Genomic DNA, 20386 nt, shown 5'->3' with positions numbered 1-20386 from the left:
AAAAGAAAATAAATGGAAAAATGAAGCGTTAAATGTGGAACAGTTTTTAAGTTGTTTGAAGGGATCCAGATATTAGAAACACTGGAGGAGACACAAGATTGGATTACACAGGCTAATTCCTGAATACTGCCACGTATGACTTGATCTGCTGAGGCTCCTCAGAGCAGTCAATTAATCTATTTTAATTTAAACTCAGATATCCAGGTCTGAGCTAAAAACCCCAAATCCCATGTCCTTTTCACACCTGTCCTGGCTGTCAGATCCAGGCAGTGTCCGTGTGAATCCCCTTCTCTCACCTTGCCTGCTGCTGGAAGTCCCAGACTGGGCAGTCTGTATTTTCTACCACTGGAGTGGTTACTGCAGCATCTGCCCCAGCCACAGCAAACGACACACAGCTACTGGGGGCTGCGACCTCACGTTCTGTCAAGGGGCTTCCTGAAATGACACAGAATCAAACACAGATCTTTAAAATTAATAACAACAAAAAAAAATCTACACGTGGTTCAGCAATTACAACCACACAATTAGCAAAGAAATCCACCATCTATAAAACACTCCTTTTTACTGGTGGAGCTGACAGCGTGTTATATTTACAATGGAAGCAAACATTACACAAACATTTTACAGAGTACAAACTGGAATATTCAAGAGAGAAACAGAAAAACCATTTCCCCAAGGTCATCTAAGAAGTCAGAAGTAAAGCTGGGAATAAAACCCAGGTCCTGAGGACCCTATTCCAGTGCTTGAGCTACTCTATGCTGGGCCACCTGTCTGGCAATCATGAAGAATAAAATTCCTTCTTGAAACCAGCTTGTACTTGTTTCAGTGGATCAGCTGCCTCTCAATTAGTTACTTCTAAAAATCCCCTAAAATAAGGACTCAAAGACAGAAATACTTAAATATTCCTGCAACACTCAAAAGAAACCTCCTTTAAATCATCAAATTTTTGCAATAACAAACGAAGTTGCATTAGTTTTTCAAAGACTATGAATTCCAGAAGATTCTAGAATCATTATAAAAATCCATCTGCAGGGCTCAGAATCTTTTAGAATTACATATCCTTACATCATGGCTCGCATTTGACTCTTAGTTGTGTTATCAGGGGTACAAAAGCTAAGTATAGTGAGCCAGTTTTACAAATTTATTATGTGCGAATTTGCAGGAGTCTTTGAAATAGGGGCTTCTTGGGGTTTAGTTATTCAGTCAATGCCTAAATTGGAGTGCAGCTATTCAAATAATGCTTAATTCCAGAATTCAGCTGTCATCTCTAACAGGTAACATTATGTTACTTATATTTTGGATTTTATTCACACAGATAGGCTGAATAGTTCAGCCTGCTGCTTTCCCTGTACTTACAGAGTGACTGGGGTTGCAACACCATGAAGCCAAATTCAGAATCCATCCCTGCCATCCACTTTGCTGGAGTAGGAACAGATCTCAGAGGAAAACAAAGAAAGAAAAAGAAAGACAAGAAAGAAAGAAAAAGAAAGCCAAGAAAGAAAGAAGAGGGTTGTGTGTGTGATGTTACCTTTTAAACTTAGATGCATTGCTCTTTCCACAAGGATATGGACAGCAACTGTGTTTTCCAGGAACATCATGTCCTCCTCCTGTGGCTGGCCACTGGTGATCCCTGAGCTCCCAGTATCCACGTGCTGCTTGTCAGAACCCTGCTGGGTTGGCCCAGGGGTTTCCCCCGAGCCCCCATCCTCACTGCTGCTGCCCTCCTGGGCACAGGGCAGCACGGGCAGCGCGGCAGGAGCGGCAGGAGCAGCAGCAAGGCTGACGTGCACACGCACGGCAGCTCCCGCCAGGTCTGCGGCATTGCATCTGAACAGGGGATAAACGCCTGCAGGGGAATTCACAAACAGCCAGCACCTGAGCCAAGGGAAAACCTGAGCTCGGGAAACACCCGGCACAGCTCACTGCTGGCCAGAGCTCACATGAGCCCAGCAGAACCAATCTTGATTTTCAGGGTGATTTCTGTGTGAGTTATCACCCAGAAGTACAAGCTTGGAAACATTATAAACTGTGACCAATCCCCCAAACTGGGTACACCTTCATTGTCCCTCAGTAACTCAGAGTAAAGCACATCAACTTCCTGAGAGCCCTGGGAACAGTGACTCTGCATAATTCCACACACATATATGGAGAATACAGCATACACTCCATATAAGATTTTCTTTTAACTCCTGTTCTTCCTCCCTTTCCTGTGCGTATCTAAAAGAAGAGCCAATCAGTCCACTCATCTAAAAATGGTGAGTACCATGAAGATGACAGAAGCCATAAACTAAAACACAAATTCCACCTCGGTGTGAAGAACTTCTTTCCATGGATGGGACAGAGCCCTGGAACAGCTGCCCAGGGAGGGCCTAGAGTCTCTCTTTCTGGAGACAGCCCAAACCACATGGACCTGTGTCACCTGCTCCACCTCCTGGGCAGAGGGTGAGACCCATTCCAACCCCAACCACCCTGGGATTCTGTGCAGGACAAAACAAAGCTGTGAACATTTTGTTTCACATACCTAGAGAAGGAGCCATATCAAATTGCCCGTAAGGAGGAATGAAATGTGGCCCTGTGTTTTAGGAACTCACCACTGACACTCAGTGTTGTCCTCGACGTCTCTGCTAACGCTGCCAGGTTGACGTAGGCAGACCCAATAAGACGATCTGTGTCAAGTGGTCTTTCCACCTCACTCTCCTTGCCATACGCCCACCACACCTGGATTTCTAATTTCTCCTCTCTGAAGAACCACAGCAGTCCCCGGCTCCTCCTGAGCGTCACCTTGCTGGGTTTCCTGAAGGTCACCGTCACACTCTCTGCGTCGTCGCTCAGTTTGGGGCGCTTCAGCCACGTGCAGGTGGCTCCCTGGTTGTACAGCCTGTACCTGAGGTAGCAGTGGGTGCTGCTGTGCAGCCGTGTCTGCCCGGCCAGCAGCACGCAGTGCAGCGGCAGCCACACCCGGGGGGTGGCGATGGTCACCGCCACCGCCCCGGCCTCCTGCTCCCAGGCACCGCTCTCGTCCTCGCTGTCCTCCTGGGCCTCCTCCCTGCTCCAGCCCAGGAGCCTGGCAGCCTCCAGAACGCGCTCCCTGTCACCCTGCTGGGCAAAGGCAACCGAGAGCTCCAGCCCTCCCACGACGGCCCGCAGGGGCCTGGTGCAGTGTGGAGGCACGGCATCTTCCGAGAGGGTCACGGGGTACCAGCCCCAAATACCTGTGGGGGAAAGATGGCATCAGGCCTACCAAAGCCATCAGGCTTTGAGAAATATCAGTGAGGATGAGGATGGGTCACCCCCCTGGGCATCAGCCAAGGGCCAGCGTGCCAAGGGTTTATTTCTCGTTGGTAATTTTATTAAATAATTTCTAATCTGAAAATGCAACAAGTTACTGGCCTTCTAAAAACCTCAGCAGCAGTTCTGGTCCCAAAGGACTTTCACTTCATTGACAACACCCATTTCACAAGGAAATGACATCCCTGGGATATCCAATCATAAAATAACGTGTTTTCATTTATTTTCTACTCTCTTCCCATTACAAACAACCCCAAAATTTGGCGCTGGAGAAAATGAGAACTTTACTGAAATTCAAGCAGAAATAACCAAGGCAATAATAAAAACAACATTATTACAAGGTATAATAATCCCAAACTAGTGCTAGTTAGAGGAGATCATTAGTGGACAGATATGTGAACAATTTTTTCACAGAAATTTCACAGAATATTCTGAAGTGGAAGGGACCCAAAAGGAGCATTGAGATGTTTCACACATAGTTTAAAAAAGAAAGAGTTAATTCTACTACTTTCTAATTATCTAAGACTTTTGTTTTCAGCTTTGACATCTGAAAAGCAGTCACTGCTCCTGTACTAAACACTACAACGCATGCACTTGACATCCTTTTTGGACTTTCTATCTAGAAAATAAACAGCACTGAATAAAATCCTAAGGATTTCAGGTGCTGTTTTTAGCTGGCATGGAGTTAAATTTCTTCATAGTAGCCCCAGAATATTCATTCAGCCACTAAACATCCTACACCCTGAAAACAGATTTTCAAACTACAACCTTGATGTGCCTTTCCTAATACAGGATTTTAACTGAACATGTGGGAAACATCTGAAAGAACTTTGGTCTAAAAAAACCCAGAAACCCTCCCCAAAACCAAACAATCCCCCCACCCCCAAAGAGGAATGAAAATTGTTTTAAGGAATTACATTAGCATTTGCACAGAATGTCAGCAGCATAGCACTGCTGTGTTACCTGATCTTCTCGTCAGCAGGTCTCTGGTTGGAATTGAGACTGTCCCAAGGAGATAATCTCTAGATGCTCTGTCAGCCAATTTGTCAGTGCCTGGAAAAGAAATCACTTTGTAAATACACCGAACTGGTACGAAAGGTTTAGAAGAGACTGACTGGAAAACAGCTGGTGAGAGGTGATCTTGATCACTGGGAGTCTCAAAAGCTCTTTGCACAAGGGGAACAGTCTCTGCCAAAGGCAATGTAGGTAATTACATCTATTAGCAACTGCAGAGTTCCCTGCACAGGGCTCTGAGCAACCTGACCTTGCAAGACGGCCCCACTCACTGCAGGGGGGGTTTGCAAGTCCCAACCCAAACTACTCCATTATTCTGTAAATTGGGGTTTTTTTCTGTACTAAAATTAAGGGGACTTCTGCACCAGTATTCAATCCTAGCTATCTCACCTGCTGTCCTTACCTGACTTGGTGCTCTGATGGTAGATGGAGAAAAGAATACTGGCAGACTGCAAGAGCTCCCCCAGGGAAGAGGTCTCTCCAGTGCTTTTCTGAACAATGAGGTCACAGGGGAACTCGGAGTGATGCCCAAACTCGGGGCAGAAGGAGGCGGGCACGGCGCGCGTGCTGCACACCCGCGCCTGCGGCAGGAAGGACGGCAGCACGCACACGTAGGCGTTCACTCCCAGCCCGGCATGGTACTGGACAGAGGGGTTCCTCTGTGCCACAGCTCTTCATTCCACACGGGACACAAAAGAGGGGGAAGAGAATGCATACAGTGTGTGAGGAATCTGGGAACTGACACGCTTTAAACCAAGCTGAAAGGATGGGACTAACAGCGAACGTTCTAAATCAAAATGGATGTGGGTTCTGGCTGCACAGCATTTTTTATTTTCTCTCCATCTGAACACACTAGGAACAGATATGAAATGGTGAGAGGAACTCACGAGGTCCATCACTGGTGGCTGTGCTCTTATCTGTGCTTGAGAAAGTACCCAGCACCTTTAAGGATACACTGTACTGGACAGTAACTTCCCAGAGAACCTGCTCCAGAAAGAAGCCAAAGGCCAAGCCAAATTATTTTTACAGACCAATCCTGACCAGCAAAAGGAGGTGAAATCAGCAAACTGAGTGATTTACAAGCAAACCAGGCCCAGGTATTACTCAGGTCATACAACTGAAGGATGAGGAATCTGAGGTCATTCCATTCCCTTGACTTCTCCAAGCACCGTATGACAGTGATCCTCACCTTTCAGGGTCTGCTGGAATTAGGATGGATCAGGGGCTCACAGCAGCACTGAGAAAGATTCAGACCATGGCTCTGGAATGACAGGAGCCATCCTTCTCTTGTGGAACTGACTCCCTCTCTTCTAGCCATTTCCTAACTCTTGAAAATCACATAGCCTGGAACTATGTCCAGCTGACACCACATATTTGAAGCAGAAGCCTTAAGGTGAATAGGAACATGTTTCATTCCCTAGTTAGCTTATTGAGGTTTTCACAGTGAAATGCAAGAAAACAACCTCAGCTAGCTTCTAAATAGCATCAGCAACACTAGGAACCAATGCCCAAATAGGTACCATCTTATAGCAGACAAATTTTATATCAGTGTTTGGTGCAGAAAAATGTGGATATGTAGGAAAACACGTCCTTCCAATCTGCATCCTTCTGCAGAACACATGCTACACCCTGTACTGCAGCTTCAGGGACCAGAATAACTGCTGATGGTTTTTATAAAGTTATTTTCACTTTGAGCAGAACCCACTTTGAATCTTGGTCTCTGCAGATGGAAAATTGGCCAGTAAGAATTTGTTCCAATCTCATGCCTCAGGCTGCTGCCTCCTGATAAAGCTGTTTAAAGTGAATAATGGTCATTTGGAATTAGGCCTTACCTGGCTGCTGCTTGCAAACCAGCTGCCCTGTGTATCTGCACAGAAAGTGACACAGCCTGAGCAGTTACTCCTGCTGCTCTTTTCATGGATCGTTGGTACCTCACACTCACATCGAGCAAACCTGGGTTAAATGAAAGAGAGGAAGGAAAGAAGGGGTCAGCTCTTAATGCAAGTACATCCAACAGAATCAATATTTAGCTACACCTATTAACACCACACTTACTCTGTCAGTGAATATTTTTCTAAGAAGATAATTCCACTAATCCACTGAGCTTGCCTGTGCAAGAGGCTGCGGCGCTTCAGCCAGGAGTTACAGGCAGGCCCACGAGGAACAGCAGGAAAACTCCGGGGCCGTATCCCGGCATCCCTTATCCCATATCCCGGCATACTGCATCCCCCATCCCGGCGGCGCCCTCCTGTGGCCAGCGCCAGCACTGCAAGCGCCGAAGCAGCGCTGCCCGAGCTCCGGAATAGGGGTCCAAACACCCAGCACAGCCTGGGACAGCGCTGCAGGAGCTCCAAACACCCAGCACAGCCTGGGACAGCGCTGCAGGAGCTCCAAACACCCAGCACAGCCTGGGACAGCGCTGCAGCAGCTCCAAACACCCAGCACAGCCTGGGACAGCGCTGCAGGAGCTCCAAACACCCAGCACAGCCTGGGACAGCACTGCAGGAGCTCCAAACACCCAGCACAGCCTGGGACAGCTCCCACACACTGCCCAAACACCATCTAACACACCATCAAACACTGCTGTGCTGCTCAGAGGTCTCCTCAACTGTGGTTTCAGCACACAGAGTGAAAGCCCACAAGCCTTCCTCACCTGAAGAGCGCAGATGAAATTCCTGTGAGGAATCAGTGCGGGGGACCAGGGGAAGATTAAAAGTTTGTATCCCTATTTCCTCACGGTGCTGCAGAGTCACCATGGCACAGAGCCGTGACAAAGGCAAGGCCCCCTTGGCAACCAGCTGGTCTCTGACATTTGGGTAATAATACCTGGTAAGACAAGAAACCAGCATCAGCATTTCTCTCACAACTGCACAGAAGCCAACTCTGAGTGTCTTCAAAGCCTAACTAGCTTCCACAGCTAAGGGAGAAACTCAAGTAAAAGTATTTCCACTGAAGAAAAGAAGCATTAAGTGCCTAGGCAGATAATGCCACAAATATATATTTGGACTAGTCCTAACAAGCAGGAACTGCACTAAAAATTGGCATCCCAAAGAAAAACAAGGGAAGGATCTGGCACCAAACATTTTCTGCTCTCACTTCCCGTTAATAAATGAAAATACTTCTCTTGCAGAACAGATTTGTGGTACCAGTTTGTGAGTGTAAAAAACGACTCTAAACCTTTTCTTAGTGCTTGGCTTCAGCTTCATCCTAAAACAAATTTTGGCACTCTATCTTATGAACAGCCCGTAGTAACTCTCACGTGACTTTGCAAATTTTAAAAAGCTTGACTTGCTTACTGCAGAATGAACAGGTTATTATATTTTTCTAAACCTATTTGTCTCCATGGCTTCTGTTCTCCATTCCTAATCATTAGCTTCAGTAGCCAAAGAAGCATTTTGAACTTACAAAACACTTTACATTATTTCTCTTGTACTCAGTGACTTGTATGAGGGAAAAATGCAAACCCAGCAAAATGAAATTATACTTTCAGGGTACTATTAAGTAAAATTCAGATGTCAAGCACTTAAACGCTACTTTTAGCTTGTTATGCTGATTAAAAGATGGAAGAAAGCAAACTAACAACATACACTTTTTAAGTTATAAAAAGGAGTAATTAGGACACTTGGGGGGGGAAAAGGCTCACAGGTTTTAAGTGCAGATACTTATCAAACATTGATGAACTTACCATTTTTTTAGCTATAGTGAAATAATATTATGGAATATCCATCCCAGAGCTGGAGATTTTTCAAGATCAGATCTATCTCTACCTGTATTGCTGTGCTGTCTACAAAGAATAGGACATTGTTCTGTACCTGCACCAGACTTCAAACTGGATTCCTCCTCCTCCTGCTGCTCCTGCTGCCATAAATGCACTGACCAGCAGCCTCTGGACTGGGACATCAGCAGGAACCAACAGGGAATGATGATGCTCGTCATTAAAGATGGGATCAGGGACACACAAAGTGGTAGCTGTTCTAAATGGCTTTAATGTGATGCCTACAAGTCAAGCAGAGCTGGTTAAAAATGGTTACAATTGCAGCTTTCAACCCTTTTCTGCTTGCAGTCCTTCAGGAGGTTGGACCGTGGACAGGGAGTGAAATGCTCCTGGGACAAGGCTTGCTCTTCTGAGCTCCACAAAGCTTTTACCAGCAATCCAAGCAGCCCCACGACCCTGTGAGTCAGAGGCTGGGAACTACTGCTAAAAAGGCAGCACAAAAATCCCACAGGACTTACTATGGAACCATTTTACTGGCTGCCATTTTTCAGTGGGAATACATGTCAGTGATGCAAAGCACTCAACACTATGTTCTTTTCTGCAATTACAATTATTTAAATATTCTTTTACAATCTGAAAAATGGTGGGTTTAGATTGGATATTGGGAAGGAATTGTTCCCCATGAGGTGTTGAGGCCCTGGCACAGGTGCCCAGAGCAGCGAGGCTGCTCCTGGATCCATGGCAGTGCCCAAGGCCAGGCTGGACAGGGCTCGGAGCACTCTGGGAGAGAGGAAGGTGTCCCTCCCTCTGGCAGGGAGTGGGAATGGATGTGCTTTAAGGTCTCTTCCCACATAAACCAGTCTATGTTAATTCTAGTGATCTAAACCAAGCAACTCTTCTCTGAGTGTATCCGTGAAAATCACAGAATTGCTAAGGTTGGAAAGGCCTATTAAGATCATCAAATCCAACTGTTAATCGAGCCCTGCAAGGCCACCAATAAATCATGTACCAAGTGCCATAACCCAGCACATTTTGTACATTCCAGGGATGGTGACTCCACCGTTGCCAGGGTTTGATAACCCTGCTGATTAAGACGTTTTCCTTAATATTCAACCTAAACCTCCCCTAGCATGACTTCGGGCCATGTCCTCTTGTCCTGTCCCTTGTTCCCTGGGAGCAGGATCCCCACCTGGCTGCACTCTCCTGCCAGGGAGTTGTGGAGAGCAAAATGAGCACCCTGAAAGTCTGGTGCATGTAAAGCCTTGGCTGAACTTCACTGTGTACAAGCTCGCTATTCCCTGGGGACCTACTCCTGAATCCTTATCAGATCAGCTGGCACAGCCCTCTAGCACCTTTAACAACAGGTATCATGTGAAGAGATTTGGAATTAGGCCTCTTTTTTTCACTGGGAACTTGCCACCAGCCTCAGACAAACAAGGCTTTTTATCCTGTGACACAGCCCAAGTCCAGTTTTTCCAAGAAAAAAATGCACTGGCTGCATGAAAGCTCAGGAAAACGTGCCTTTTCTTACTTAGGCAGAGAGAACATGACTAAATAGAATTATTTAAGCAATGCTCTAAGTAAGGGAAAATTATAACACAACCTTACCATCCTCATGCAGTCCAGGTCCTTGCAGGGCACCACAGCCAGCCTCCTGAACTGGGAAATAGTACTGGATGTAGCAGTCAGCTTCTCCCCACACTGTGGACTGCAAGGGCATGAGTCCCTTCACACTCTCCACATGGATCTCAAACACATGCTCCATCAGGTCCTCCCCTGTTGGGTCCAACTGCTAACAAAAAGAAAGGAACGATGACTTTAGAAAAGACTTCAACAAGCTGCCCAGGGAAGTGGCTGAGTCACCCCTGGAGGTATTTAAAAGCCACGTGGATCTATCAGCTGGGGACATGGCCCAATGGTGGCCTTGGCAGGGCTGGGTTAGTGGCTGGATTCAGTGAGCATACAGGTCTTTTCCAGCCTAAACAATTACACCTGATAAGGATCTAAGAAAACCGAGATGGGGGCAGAAAAATTATCAGCCATTTTCCTCCTAAAGTTCACAGAAACATTGAAAGCCTGAAAGAACTTTTTTTCCTCTGCAAAGCACATAAAAAGCATAAAAGTTGCTCCCTTATCCAACTCCAAGGTAGTGGCAAAATCTCCACAACAAGGCTGTGAAAATTAGGATTTTCTATAATTTTGCTGGTTTTTTGTTTTTACTGGACTTGTCAAGATAGAAGCAGTGGATATGCAAGGCAATATAATGGGCAGTAATGTCTAGACTGGTGAGAGCAAGCTGGTAAAAAAAGAATACCAACAACAAAATTCTTTGTACAATTTGTAGAATATACCAAAATTGGCTGCAGCCTCAGGAGGAGCTCGGGGATCATCCATCTGTTAATGAATCACTGATAAACCCTTTTTACACATCCCCAGCAGTAGGATGGGGATTTCCTGAGCACTCAGTACCGTTGTGGGCTCTGCCGGAGGGCGGTCCAGGGCGTGGGGAGGGCGCTGCGGGGGCGGAGGCTCCGCTCCCCGCTCCGCCCGGAGCCTCTGCAGCGCCGCGATCTGCTGAGCCGAGCCCATGGCCAGCAGCACCCTGAGGCTGCCGCTGGCGCTGCCGCGGAACACGTCCACCACGGGCACCAGCCCGTCCACGGCCACCACCGGGAACTGCGCCTGCAGCAGCAGGTGGGCAATCCTGGGATCCCTGCAGCACAAACCCAACAAACAAAAACCCCGGCATGAGCACCAGCCATCTGAGCAGGAGCACACAGAACTCATTTCAGACGGGACTTTCAGTGCTGATGAAAACCAATCCATCTCTATTCCTCTGAGATTTGTCTCACTTACATCCAGTCTTCACTCAGCAGAGATCCAAGCTGCTGGTGCAAGAAGCTGTTTTCAGTCATGACAAAGGACAATCTCCCAAAACCTAACAGCACCTTAGCTATGAGCCAGCCTGGAGGGCTGTGAAGGGAGGGATGAATGGGAACAAGACTCCCAGTAACACCCTACAGCCATATTACACTTTTCTGAGGTAGTTATGTGCCTCTGGGGATGGAAGAAAAGAAGGAACAGTGACAGCCTCCCAGAAAGCTTCAAAGTCTCCAATCAGGCACTGAAGTTATTCATGGCCAGGCTGGATGGGGCTTGGAGCAAACTGGCTGAGTGGAAGGTGCCCCTGCCCACAGCAGGCGGTGGCACTGGATGGGCCTTAAGGTCCCTCCCAAGCCAAACCATTCAGGCATTCCGAGATATACACAAATAAACTGCAGTGGCTTACTAAAAAATGATATAAATGACACAGTAATAACTAACAAAGTAGTGGCCAGTCAGCTCCAGCACCACTTGATTTCCACAAGTCACAAGGTCTGACCAAAATAAAAGGAATAAATCCAGTATTTCCAGCAATTTAAACTGTTTTAAGCAGGTATATTACTCTGAACAAGAAGCCAATAGATTAAACCCAAAAAGAACAAAGAACTCTGGAGAATCTCATCAGATAAGAACACAATTAAAATGTGAAGGTTTTGGAGACTTTTTGACACTCAAGCTGTGCAAACTGACAGCATCCCTATGGGATCTCTGCAGAGCTCAATCAGTCACAGACTGGAAAAACACACTTCATTCTCCTGTGTAGTCACTTTGCTTTCTCCTGCTTCTAGTCCATCGCAGGACCACAAGCTAAGCAGGCACCAACTGTGATGCAGCACAGTGACTTTATTTCTCACACTATCTGTACTCCTGGACAAGCACAGTGTAACTTACACCCTGCTCACTGTAGGAAAGGGCTGCTGGAAGCTTGGCAGGGCAAAAACACCTTTTGCTCTGAAATGTAACTAAGAACCCTCCCACACAACCCCCACACACCATCATCGACTTCTTTTTCTAAGCTTCATTTAGGATATTTCCCAACCCAGTAAAAAATGGGGGAAAACCAAGTTTACTTGAAGGAGATGTAAAACTGATGCAGAGGGAGTTTCACTAATCCCAGCAGCTTGTCACAGCCAGGGCTTCCCAACTTGTTCCAGGCTTCAATAATCATCACATTGTTCTTCAGCCGCTCCAAGCGCTTGGAAGTCAACGAAAAAGGCATCACCTGAAAGGTTAAAAGCAGAATTAGTACACAAAGTACACTGGAAAGTATTGGCTAAGTACAGAGCATTCTGGTAGGTCTACTTTATTCCAGGATACAGAACTCTGCTTTTTAGAGACAGCAGCTAAAAATCAAACAGGCACTCAATGGAGCCAAGCAGAGATGTTTCCACGTATGTACAAGTAACTTAACTATGGAATGTGTTTGTCAATGGGGAGTACCACCCTTCCACCAGTGTAAAAGGGAGAACATGACTTGCCTGAGAGAAGTGGAAGGCGGGCTGCGTTGTGCCCCAGACAACAGCGGACCTGGCTGCCTCCTCAGTGCTGAGCAGCTTGCAGTTCAAATACACGTTGCAGGAGCCGGGGAGCCCACAGCTCTCCACAGGGAAATCCCTGCCCTCGGGCACCATCAGCAGCATGTGCAGCAGCAGGCCCTGCTCCCCGGGCCCTGCCCGAGGCTGCTGCAGCTCCGCAGGGCTGCTCCCGGGGCAGGGAGGGCTCCCTGCACTGACACCAGTCCTGCTGGGCCCCCGCAGCCCTGCTGAGCCTCTGCTGCCGGCTGTGAGCTGCAGCGACACCTGCAAGGCAAGGAGAGCCCATCAGACACAGGGCATGCGACAGAAACCCAGCCAAACGTGTCACACCTTGGGCTCCAGAACTCGCCCCAAGGCAGGGTGCTGGCTGCAAGCTACAGCTGCTGCTGTGAAATAAACTACTTGTGGCTTTGAGAAATAAAATCCAGCCGTGCACACAATTGTGTGCAAACCCACACAATTACAGATGAGTCACTGAATTGTCTGAGCTGGAAGGGACCTTAAAGCTCACCCCATTCTTAACCCTTCACCTGCTAATGCAGAGAGCTGCTTATCCTCAGAACTGTCCAATCTCTCAAAATGGTAACGCTTCTCAATCAGAAGCTGAGCAAACTGGTAGAAACTTTGGCTAAAGAAGATAATTCCTGAAGTGACAAGGACAAGGAACACCAGGCCTCCATGGCAGCAGAGACCTCAGCTCAAGTCACACGTGAAGAAGAAGACAAAGCTCCAAGCCCTGAATATGTGCCACTCAAAATTTGCCTGTATTCAAGTCCCAGCTTATTGCCACCATTCCTAGACATGCAGCAGTTTCAAAGTATGTCTCTGAAACGCTAAGGAATAAAAAAAGGGTTCAATGTTATTTTATATTGGTCTTGCAAACCTTTCTATCTGAGACCTGCTAAATTGAAACAAAGAGAGAAAAGAGGAGTTAAAAATAGGAGTGTGCAGTAACGATTCCAGCTTGAGGTGGTAAAACACATACCTTTAGTGGCCCCACTTGTGTGTGATCTCCCTCTTTTTCCACAGGTATTTCCCAGCTGACACTGAGCAGCTCAGCCTCAATCGCCCTGCGGAGCTGAAGTGCTGCCGAGCCAATGGCCACAGGCTGAGGGTAGGCAAAGAATTAATTTTGCAAGATTTCTATCAGATTTGAAGAACTTTTGTGAAATAAAAGCTTTCTGGGAAGCCATGAGCAGCCTCCCACTCCCACCATCAGTTGTAACAACAGGGATTTGGGAAACCTCCTTTACTTCTAGTTTCAAGTCTCACTAGAACAACAGTAAGACTTTTTAAAGACAAAGTAAATTTTCCCAGAACCTACTGTAAACAATTCCAGATTAATGCAAAAATCGAATAACCTAAATGCTAGTAAATCAGCAAAACTTCAATACTGAAAGATGCAATTTTCTCCTCTATTAAAAGAAAAGCAGATATCCTCGGTGTTGATTAAAATAACATAAGCTGAGTTAACCCCTCTCACCGTCTTCATCACAGGAAGGTGGTTATGAAAATAATCTTATCAGATGGAAATATACCTTTTTCCCCCCCAAAATGCACAGGTTACAGCTGTTTTTCACAGCTCACATTACTCCCCTTACACTGGGCAGGGTAAAGATATGAAGTGCATCCACATGAACTCATTCCACACTGCTAAAGGAGCTGTGTTCTCATTGAAGGATAATGTTTATAATTGATCCAACGTGCTTAAAGAGCAAGAGATCGGTCTCAAAGATGAGGGAAGGACAATTTGTTTTGCTTGCCAATCTCAGACTCAGAGAATCTTTTCATGGAGTGACAAGAGTGACCAGCCTGGGACAGGGAATGGGCACGGCCCCGAGGCTGCCCGAGCTCCAGGAGAGCTTGGACAGCGCTGCCAGGGGTGCACAGGGTGGGATTGTTGGGGGTCTGTGCAGGGCCAGGGGCTGCACTGGATGATCCTGTGGGGCCCTCAGAACAGTCTGTGGTTCTGTGAAGACTGAACTGCAATCAGTTCATTATTGGTTGCAAATCACACATACAACATCAAAAAGTTCAACTATCCATATGTCATGTCATTTCCCCTCCTAATATCTGGCTGTCTGCACTGAGTGTCTTGGGGAAATGGAAATGCCAGGAGTGTCTTTGCTTTTCAATACACCAAGAAGGAACAGCTTCTAGGAAGTACCTTTTTCTGTGTGCTTTTTCTCATGTAGATTTTAAAAGCCAGGTCAGAGCCCCACCAGTGCTGGATCATCGCTCCTCCAAACCACACAGGGAACTCAGACTGCTGCTGGAATTTCACCACTGGAAGGAAGAGAGGAACAACAAATATCCAAAATTACCTGATGTAAATAAACTTGTCCCTGGAGAGCACTCCATTACACACACAATCATTTAATTCTGCATTATTTATTAACAGAGGCCAAAGTAAACAGGTTTTCATTTTTGAAGGCCAGTAAATAGCAGGAGGCCAGTGGGACAAAATTAAGATGATGAATTCACAAATAATTAATAAATTATTAAATACATTAATATAAACCAACATTATAACAGTATTTAAAGACTTCAGGTGACACCAAGTCTCAGCCATTCCAGCATGCAGTAAGACCTGCCCTTCTTCAGTGGGAGAACCCTGCCTCATTTTAACAAATAGGGTTCAAGATGGTTCTTGAGAGAGTCAAAGCTGAGCTGCAAGAAAAATGACAGCTTCAAGAGAACAGGAGTACCTCCAAGCAGAGACAGAATCACCTGGCATTCAGTCTGGGAAAGAGTACAGTGACAGTGTTCACAAGGGATAAGGAAGTATTCTTGTGATGACAAAAATGCAGATTACACATGAGGAAATTTCCAGCTGGATGCCCAGCACTTCTCCACCTTGTCCGGGATGGCTATGGAAACTTTCCCACTAGGCATCTCTAATAAATGACATAAACAACTCTCAGGAAGGATAATGCTACCACGGATTGATTTGAAGTCTTCTTCCAATTATTTTCAGTCCAATCTATTTTCTAGGTCCCAAAGAGCTGGACTCTACACAAGGCAAAGGGCAGGAAAATGGATGAGCTTTGGATTACAAAGGTTGTATTACACAAGTTCAGAACAAACAGATGTTTTCTCTCTGCACAAATGGAGAATCTACAAGAGGACTCAAAATCTCTCAGGTGCCACTCAGAAAGGTGCAAAGCCACGGAATGCCCACATGAGAGAGGCATTTGAAAGCCACCCTGGCATTCCAGTTTCTGGGAAGACTGGGCAGACAGCACCTTGCTCATCCAGCATTCTCTGCTCAGTGGGAACAGAAACAGAAATTGTTCTTAGGGATACAAACACAGGTTACTCTCAGTACAGAGATTATTACCCTCTGCTGATTTGAGCACAGGACTCGAGATTCCTTGGATCCAGCAGATTATGTGAGCTATTGGAGACACTACATGACATACTTCAACATCTGGGAAATTCTTTATCTGAGCTGTAAGTATTTCTGATATTTCTAAAAGCACTTGATCACCCTCCTACTATTGCAGAAAGAATATTTGCTTTATGTTCAAATGAAGGAATGGGCTTACTAACTTGAACTGTTACTAGGAAAAGAAATTTGAAAATCCCAGCTTGAAGAGGGAGAAAAAATGAATTTAAAAATCCCTTGGCTTCCTTCTCCCTGAGAGGATCATTCCCTCACCTGCAGCATGGCAACTCTGTGGGCAGAGGTGCCTCTAATCATACTGTGGTTTTCAGCAAAGGAAGTATGTGGAAAACACTAGGAAATAATTTCTGAGAGATGGAACAGAACTAAATCTAAGGGGGGAAAAGGATGCTCTTACCATCATCTGTGATTTTACTTGAGGCCACTCGAATTGCTTCCGTTGTTACGGAGACCTGTCCTTTACCATCCCTGGAGACCCTGACAGGAAAGTGGTACTCCACAAAGAAGGTACTGTGAATAAAAAACAACCCATCGAGAATCCGATGTGAGTCATGAAACTGAACACAGCAGGCAAGTTCCACATTCACAGTTCACTGTAACACTTGTTTTAGGATCCTTGAAACATGTCTTCTGTGAATTCTTCCCATACATTAGATACACCCCAGATTCTCCTCCAATCAACTCCCTTTTGTTTCCAGTGTACAGGCACAAAGTACACCTGTGGGAGAGGCACAGCCTGGAGGGAGCCCACCCCAGGATAAACTAGTCACACCTCTGGGATACCATCTCCTGGGAGGAGAAGAGAAACACCAAGGCCTGGGAAGCCTGGAGAGCTCGGGGAAGCTGGACTACACAGGAGACCTCAGGGCAATCTCCCCTGAAGGCACAGAAACCAACCAGGAAGAAACAATCCCCCTTACCACTTATGAACAGACATCGGCCGTGGAGGTTTCCCCAGCAAACCTTTCCTCCTGGTGGAGATCTGGATGCTCTCAGGAGGGATTTTCAAGCTTACAATGATGACTCTGGCCAGGTGTATTTGCTGCAGCAATGCCAACCTGTCTGCACCCAGGGATGTGAGAAGAGCCATTTCTCTGTGGTCCTCTGGAGGAGCAGTGGGAGAGCAGCTGGAGAGACAAAACTGAGATTCAGGACTGCAGAAACATTCTTGACGTGACTTAGCTTGGTGGGACGTTACTTAAAAACTGCCCAAAGTTCACTAAAATATACATTTTTAACATATTTTTACAACAAATCTGGTGGTCTCTTTAATTCTCTGTAACAAAAATCTTACAACATCTGGGGTTCAAAACTGAAAAAAAAAAACAAAACCAGGAAGTGCATGTTCCACATTGTTGATCTGAAAAAATCTTATCCTAACTCTTCAAAAAGAAAAGCTTCATTTAATACCACGTACAAAAGCAAAGAGGTGATACAGTTACACACAAGGACAAGTCTCTGCTGTAAAGGAACAGCAACGGGATTTTTGCCATAATTTTAAATCTCATTTCTGTAATTTGCAAGACTTGAATTGCAAATGATTTTGTGTTGTTTCCTCTGGGGATATGAATTTTACCTGATGTAAAACCAGCAGTGTTAGTCAGAAAAAAAATCCAAAAGAACTGTTTGGAGCTGAATTAGGGAGAAAAAAAAAAAAGAGTCACAAAACCTTTACACTAACTGTATTGTACAAGATAAGCTTGATAACCAGATCTTTAGGGCACTTGTATTGGTTCCACCATGACAAAAAGGGAATACAATTTAGATGAGGTCAGAACAGAAGTCACTGATGTAACTACCTGGGTTTAGTTTCTGTCACATTCTGATCAAAGGCATGAAAATCCCTCTGTGGATTCACCGGGCCCACTTTTTTGAGAGTTTCTGTCTTGGATGCTTTTTTTGAGGATTTAACATCATCATCACTGAGGAAATCACTCAAACTGGAATCAGACTTCTAAAGCAGAAATATTGCACATAAATACAAAGTTAATTATCATTGTACAGAGAGTTCCATAATGGTCACAATACATACATGAAAAACAACCTGTGCATTGCATCATTTGAAACGATTAAAATGGTATCAAAATTTCAGGCATTTTAAAAACAAAAAAGTCTTCCTGGACAGCCTCAATCCCAGTGATTTCCAAACTCAATGCTTGACTTGGTAGCCTTAACAACAGTCTTTTAATAATGTTAATTTTAAGCAACGTACCCACAAGCTTTTGCATGACACTTAATGCTTGTTCAGCTTTAAAATACTGAAATCTACATTTTCCTCTGGCTCTCAACTTACAGGAGCTGTGTAGAAGAGTCTCTCCAGCAGACTCTGGTCGTAGTGGGGATCGCCGAGCTCACTGTCACACACCTCACTGCCCAGCGAGAGGGAATCCCACAGGGAGCCCGTTCGGTCCCAAAGGTGCCCCGGAGAGAAATCAGCGCTGTGGATACAGGAGAGACAACCCACCTCAGCATTCCAGGCTCTGCAGTCAGCCCCTAAGGGCTGTGACAGTGCTGCCTGTGTCACCCTGATTTGGGCTGTGCTGGCTCCACACAGAGCTGTACTCACAGCACACCTGAGACCCCCGGAAGGGTTCCCTTGGGTAACATCCCTGCCCCACAGGAACGCAGTGGGCGTAAAGTGTGGGACACTGGGGTCAGAACACGTCTCTAGAGGTCACTCAGCCCAACCCCTGCTCAAAGGGAAGGCATGCAAATAAAACCTTGTCCAGTTGGATTCTGGCTGTCTTGAAAGCTGCAGATTCCACAACCTCTTTGGGCAACTGACTCCAGACCTCGATGATCTTCATCTTAAAACAGACCCATGAATATCTACCTCCAATTTCTACCTTCATAACTTCTGCAATGCTTTAAGATACCAGTAATTTCTAAGGACAGTTTACTTCGATTAAAAAAATAGCCCAAGGTATATGTGAGTAGTGCAAATACAAGTATCTTTACATACAAGCTTGGGTTAGTCTGGTTGAAGAGTTTCCTCTGTGCTGTGAGTTTAAAACCATTTTATGATCTGCAACACTACAGTGTTTCCACTGATAAACCACAGTGAAAAAATAAGTGCAGGGCACAAGAAACATGAACTGAAATTCTGAACCCTTTCTGACCCAGCAGCTGTGTGTGCAGGGTGCAGGTGTGGACACAATGGAAGTGTCCTTTATGCTCCTGCTACACAAAGTGAGAGGAAAAGGTCCATTTAATATCTGGAGAAAGATTAAAAATAGCTGTTGTTTCTCATTCATTTTAGTTTACAGAGTGTTTCCTCTTCAAAGAAACATGGTATCTGTTTAATGTACTTGCTTTAGGTAATATTTTAGGCCACAACAGTTACAACTATTAAGTAATTTTGTTTTATCAAAGAGGCTGATTAATCTTTCAGACATCCCTTTTACACCAAGTAACTTGGAGCTGTCCAGGTTGTCAAGCACTAAAGCTGAGCTATCAAACACCTCCATCACCTGCACACGAGTCACTGGTTGCACTCCCCAAAATGTGGACAACTTCAAGAGCCATGACACATTTTTCAAAATGGTCAGGTAAGAACAACCTTGCAGAAGGCTCCAGTGCATCACACTCACCTGCCCAGCAGTAACTGGATTGCTCTTTCTTCAGAGTTTAGGTCAAATTGCTGACCTGAAACTGCAGATCCAAAGGGATGGGGATCTTCAGGAGTGGGCTCAAAACTGGACTTCAAGCACTTCGGGCTCCTGGGTTACGGCGATGGAAGCACAGGCAGCAGTAAAAGGAAAAATAAGACATTAAGGCACACTCAAGATTAATCCATTAACTGGTCTATCAGATTTTCTGGGAAGTCAAAAAAATCTACTTTCATACAAATACAAATAGTTTGTGCAGAAATAAATGAAACTGAGTTGGCAATAGCATCATTGGCAATGTCAAAGACAATGGCAATGGTTTCTGGTTATCACAGAACAACAGGCAATATTCGTATTTTTCCAGAGGTAAAGCAAGAAACCCAAGTTTCTTCTCTCCTAAGAAAAAAACATGCATTTAGGTCATCAACTACTTACACTTCTTTGAAAAGCTGCTCTTTCTGATGCAGTGCCATTTCACCTGCACTTTCTTGCACTCCTCTTATTCCCTACCAACATTTAATATTTCCTTGGCAAATAAGATTGAGCTTAATACAAATGTACTAAGAAATGAAATTAAAAATCAATTAATTGAATCAAGACTTACTACATGAAGATTAAAATGAATTCACAAAATGTAGGCATTTATTTACAGGTAGGAATTACCTTCCCATTTGAATGATGTGCTGCTTTCACCCTAAATGAATCCTGAAACACATCCTGTGAATCTACAGTCTTCTGGATAAAGCCTCAAAATTTATGGAGCTTGAATCTCACTTCCCCCAGTCCAAACTCACTTTGTTGGTGCTTTAAAGTCATTTCTCTCTACAAAATGTGATATTTTATTCAGTTCCATCTCCATGTCTGGGCTGGACTTCATTGCAGAAACAACCATGGCATCACGGAGTTTACTGCCTTGATCCAAGAGAGCTGGGAAATA

General features: G+C 45.3%; 1 protein-coding gene across 1 annotated transcript in view; it reads right to left on the bottom strand.

The window, feature by feature from the left end:
- The window catches only part of C2CD3 (C2 domain containing 3 centriole elongation regulator), a 36897-nt gene that overhangs the window by 12906 nt on the left and 3605 nt on the right, over positions 1–20386 (bottom strand). Inside the window, 20 exon segments of the mRNA XM_063419403.1 lie at positions 297–435; positions 1529–1846; positions 2592–3212; positions 4252–4341; positions 4706–4974; positions 6135–6255; positions 6956–7128; positions 8115–8298; positions 9626–9806; positions 10487–10730; positions 11971–12122; positions 12379–12699; positions 13421–13543; positions 14603–14721; positions 16239–16351; positions 16762–16968; positions 17641–17795; positions 18135–18279; positions 19432–19560; positions 20244–20376. Of these exon segments, the coding sequence (XP_063275473.1) occupies positions 297–435; positions 1529–1846; positions 2592–3212; positions 4252–4341; positions 4706–4974; positions 6135–6255; positions 6956–7128; positions 8115–8298; positions 9626–9806; positions 10487–10730; positions 11971–12122; positions 12379–12699; positions 13421–13543; positions 14603–14721; positions 16239–16351; positions 16762–16968; positions 17641–17795; positions 18135–18279; positions 19432–19560; positions 20244–20376 (3937 nt within the window).

Source organism: Prinia subflava, chromosome 25 (assembly GCF_021018805.1).
Source record: "Prinia subflava isolate CZ2003 ecotype Zambia chromosome 25, Cam_Psub_1.2, whole genome shotgun sequence".
NCBI lineage: Eukaryota > Metazoa > Chordata > Aves > Passeriformes > Cisticolidae > Prinia > Prinia subflava.
This window is presented reverse-complemented; position numbering and strand designations above follow the sequence as displayed.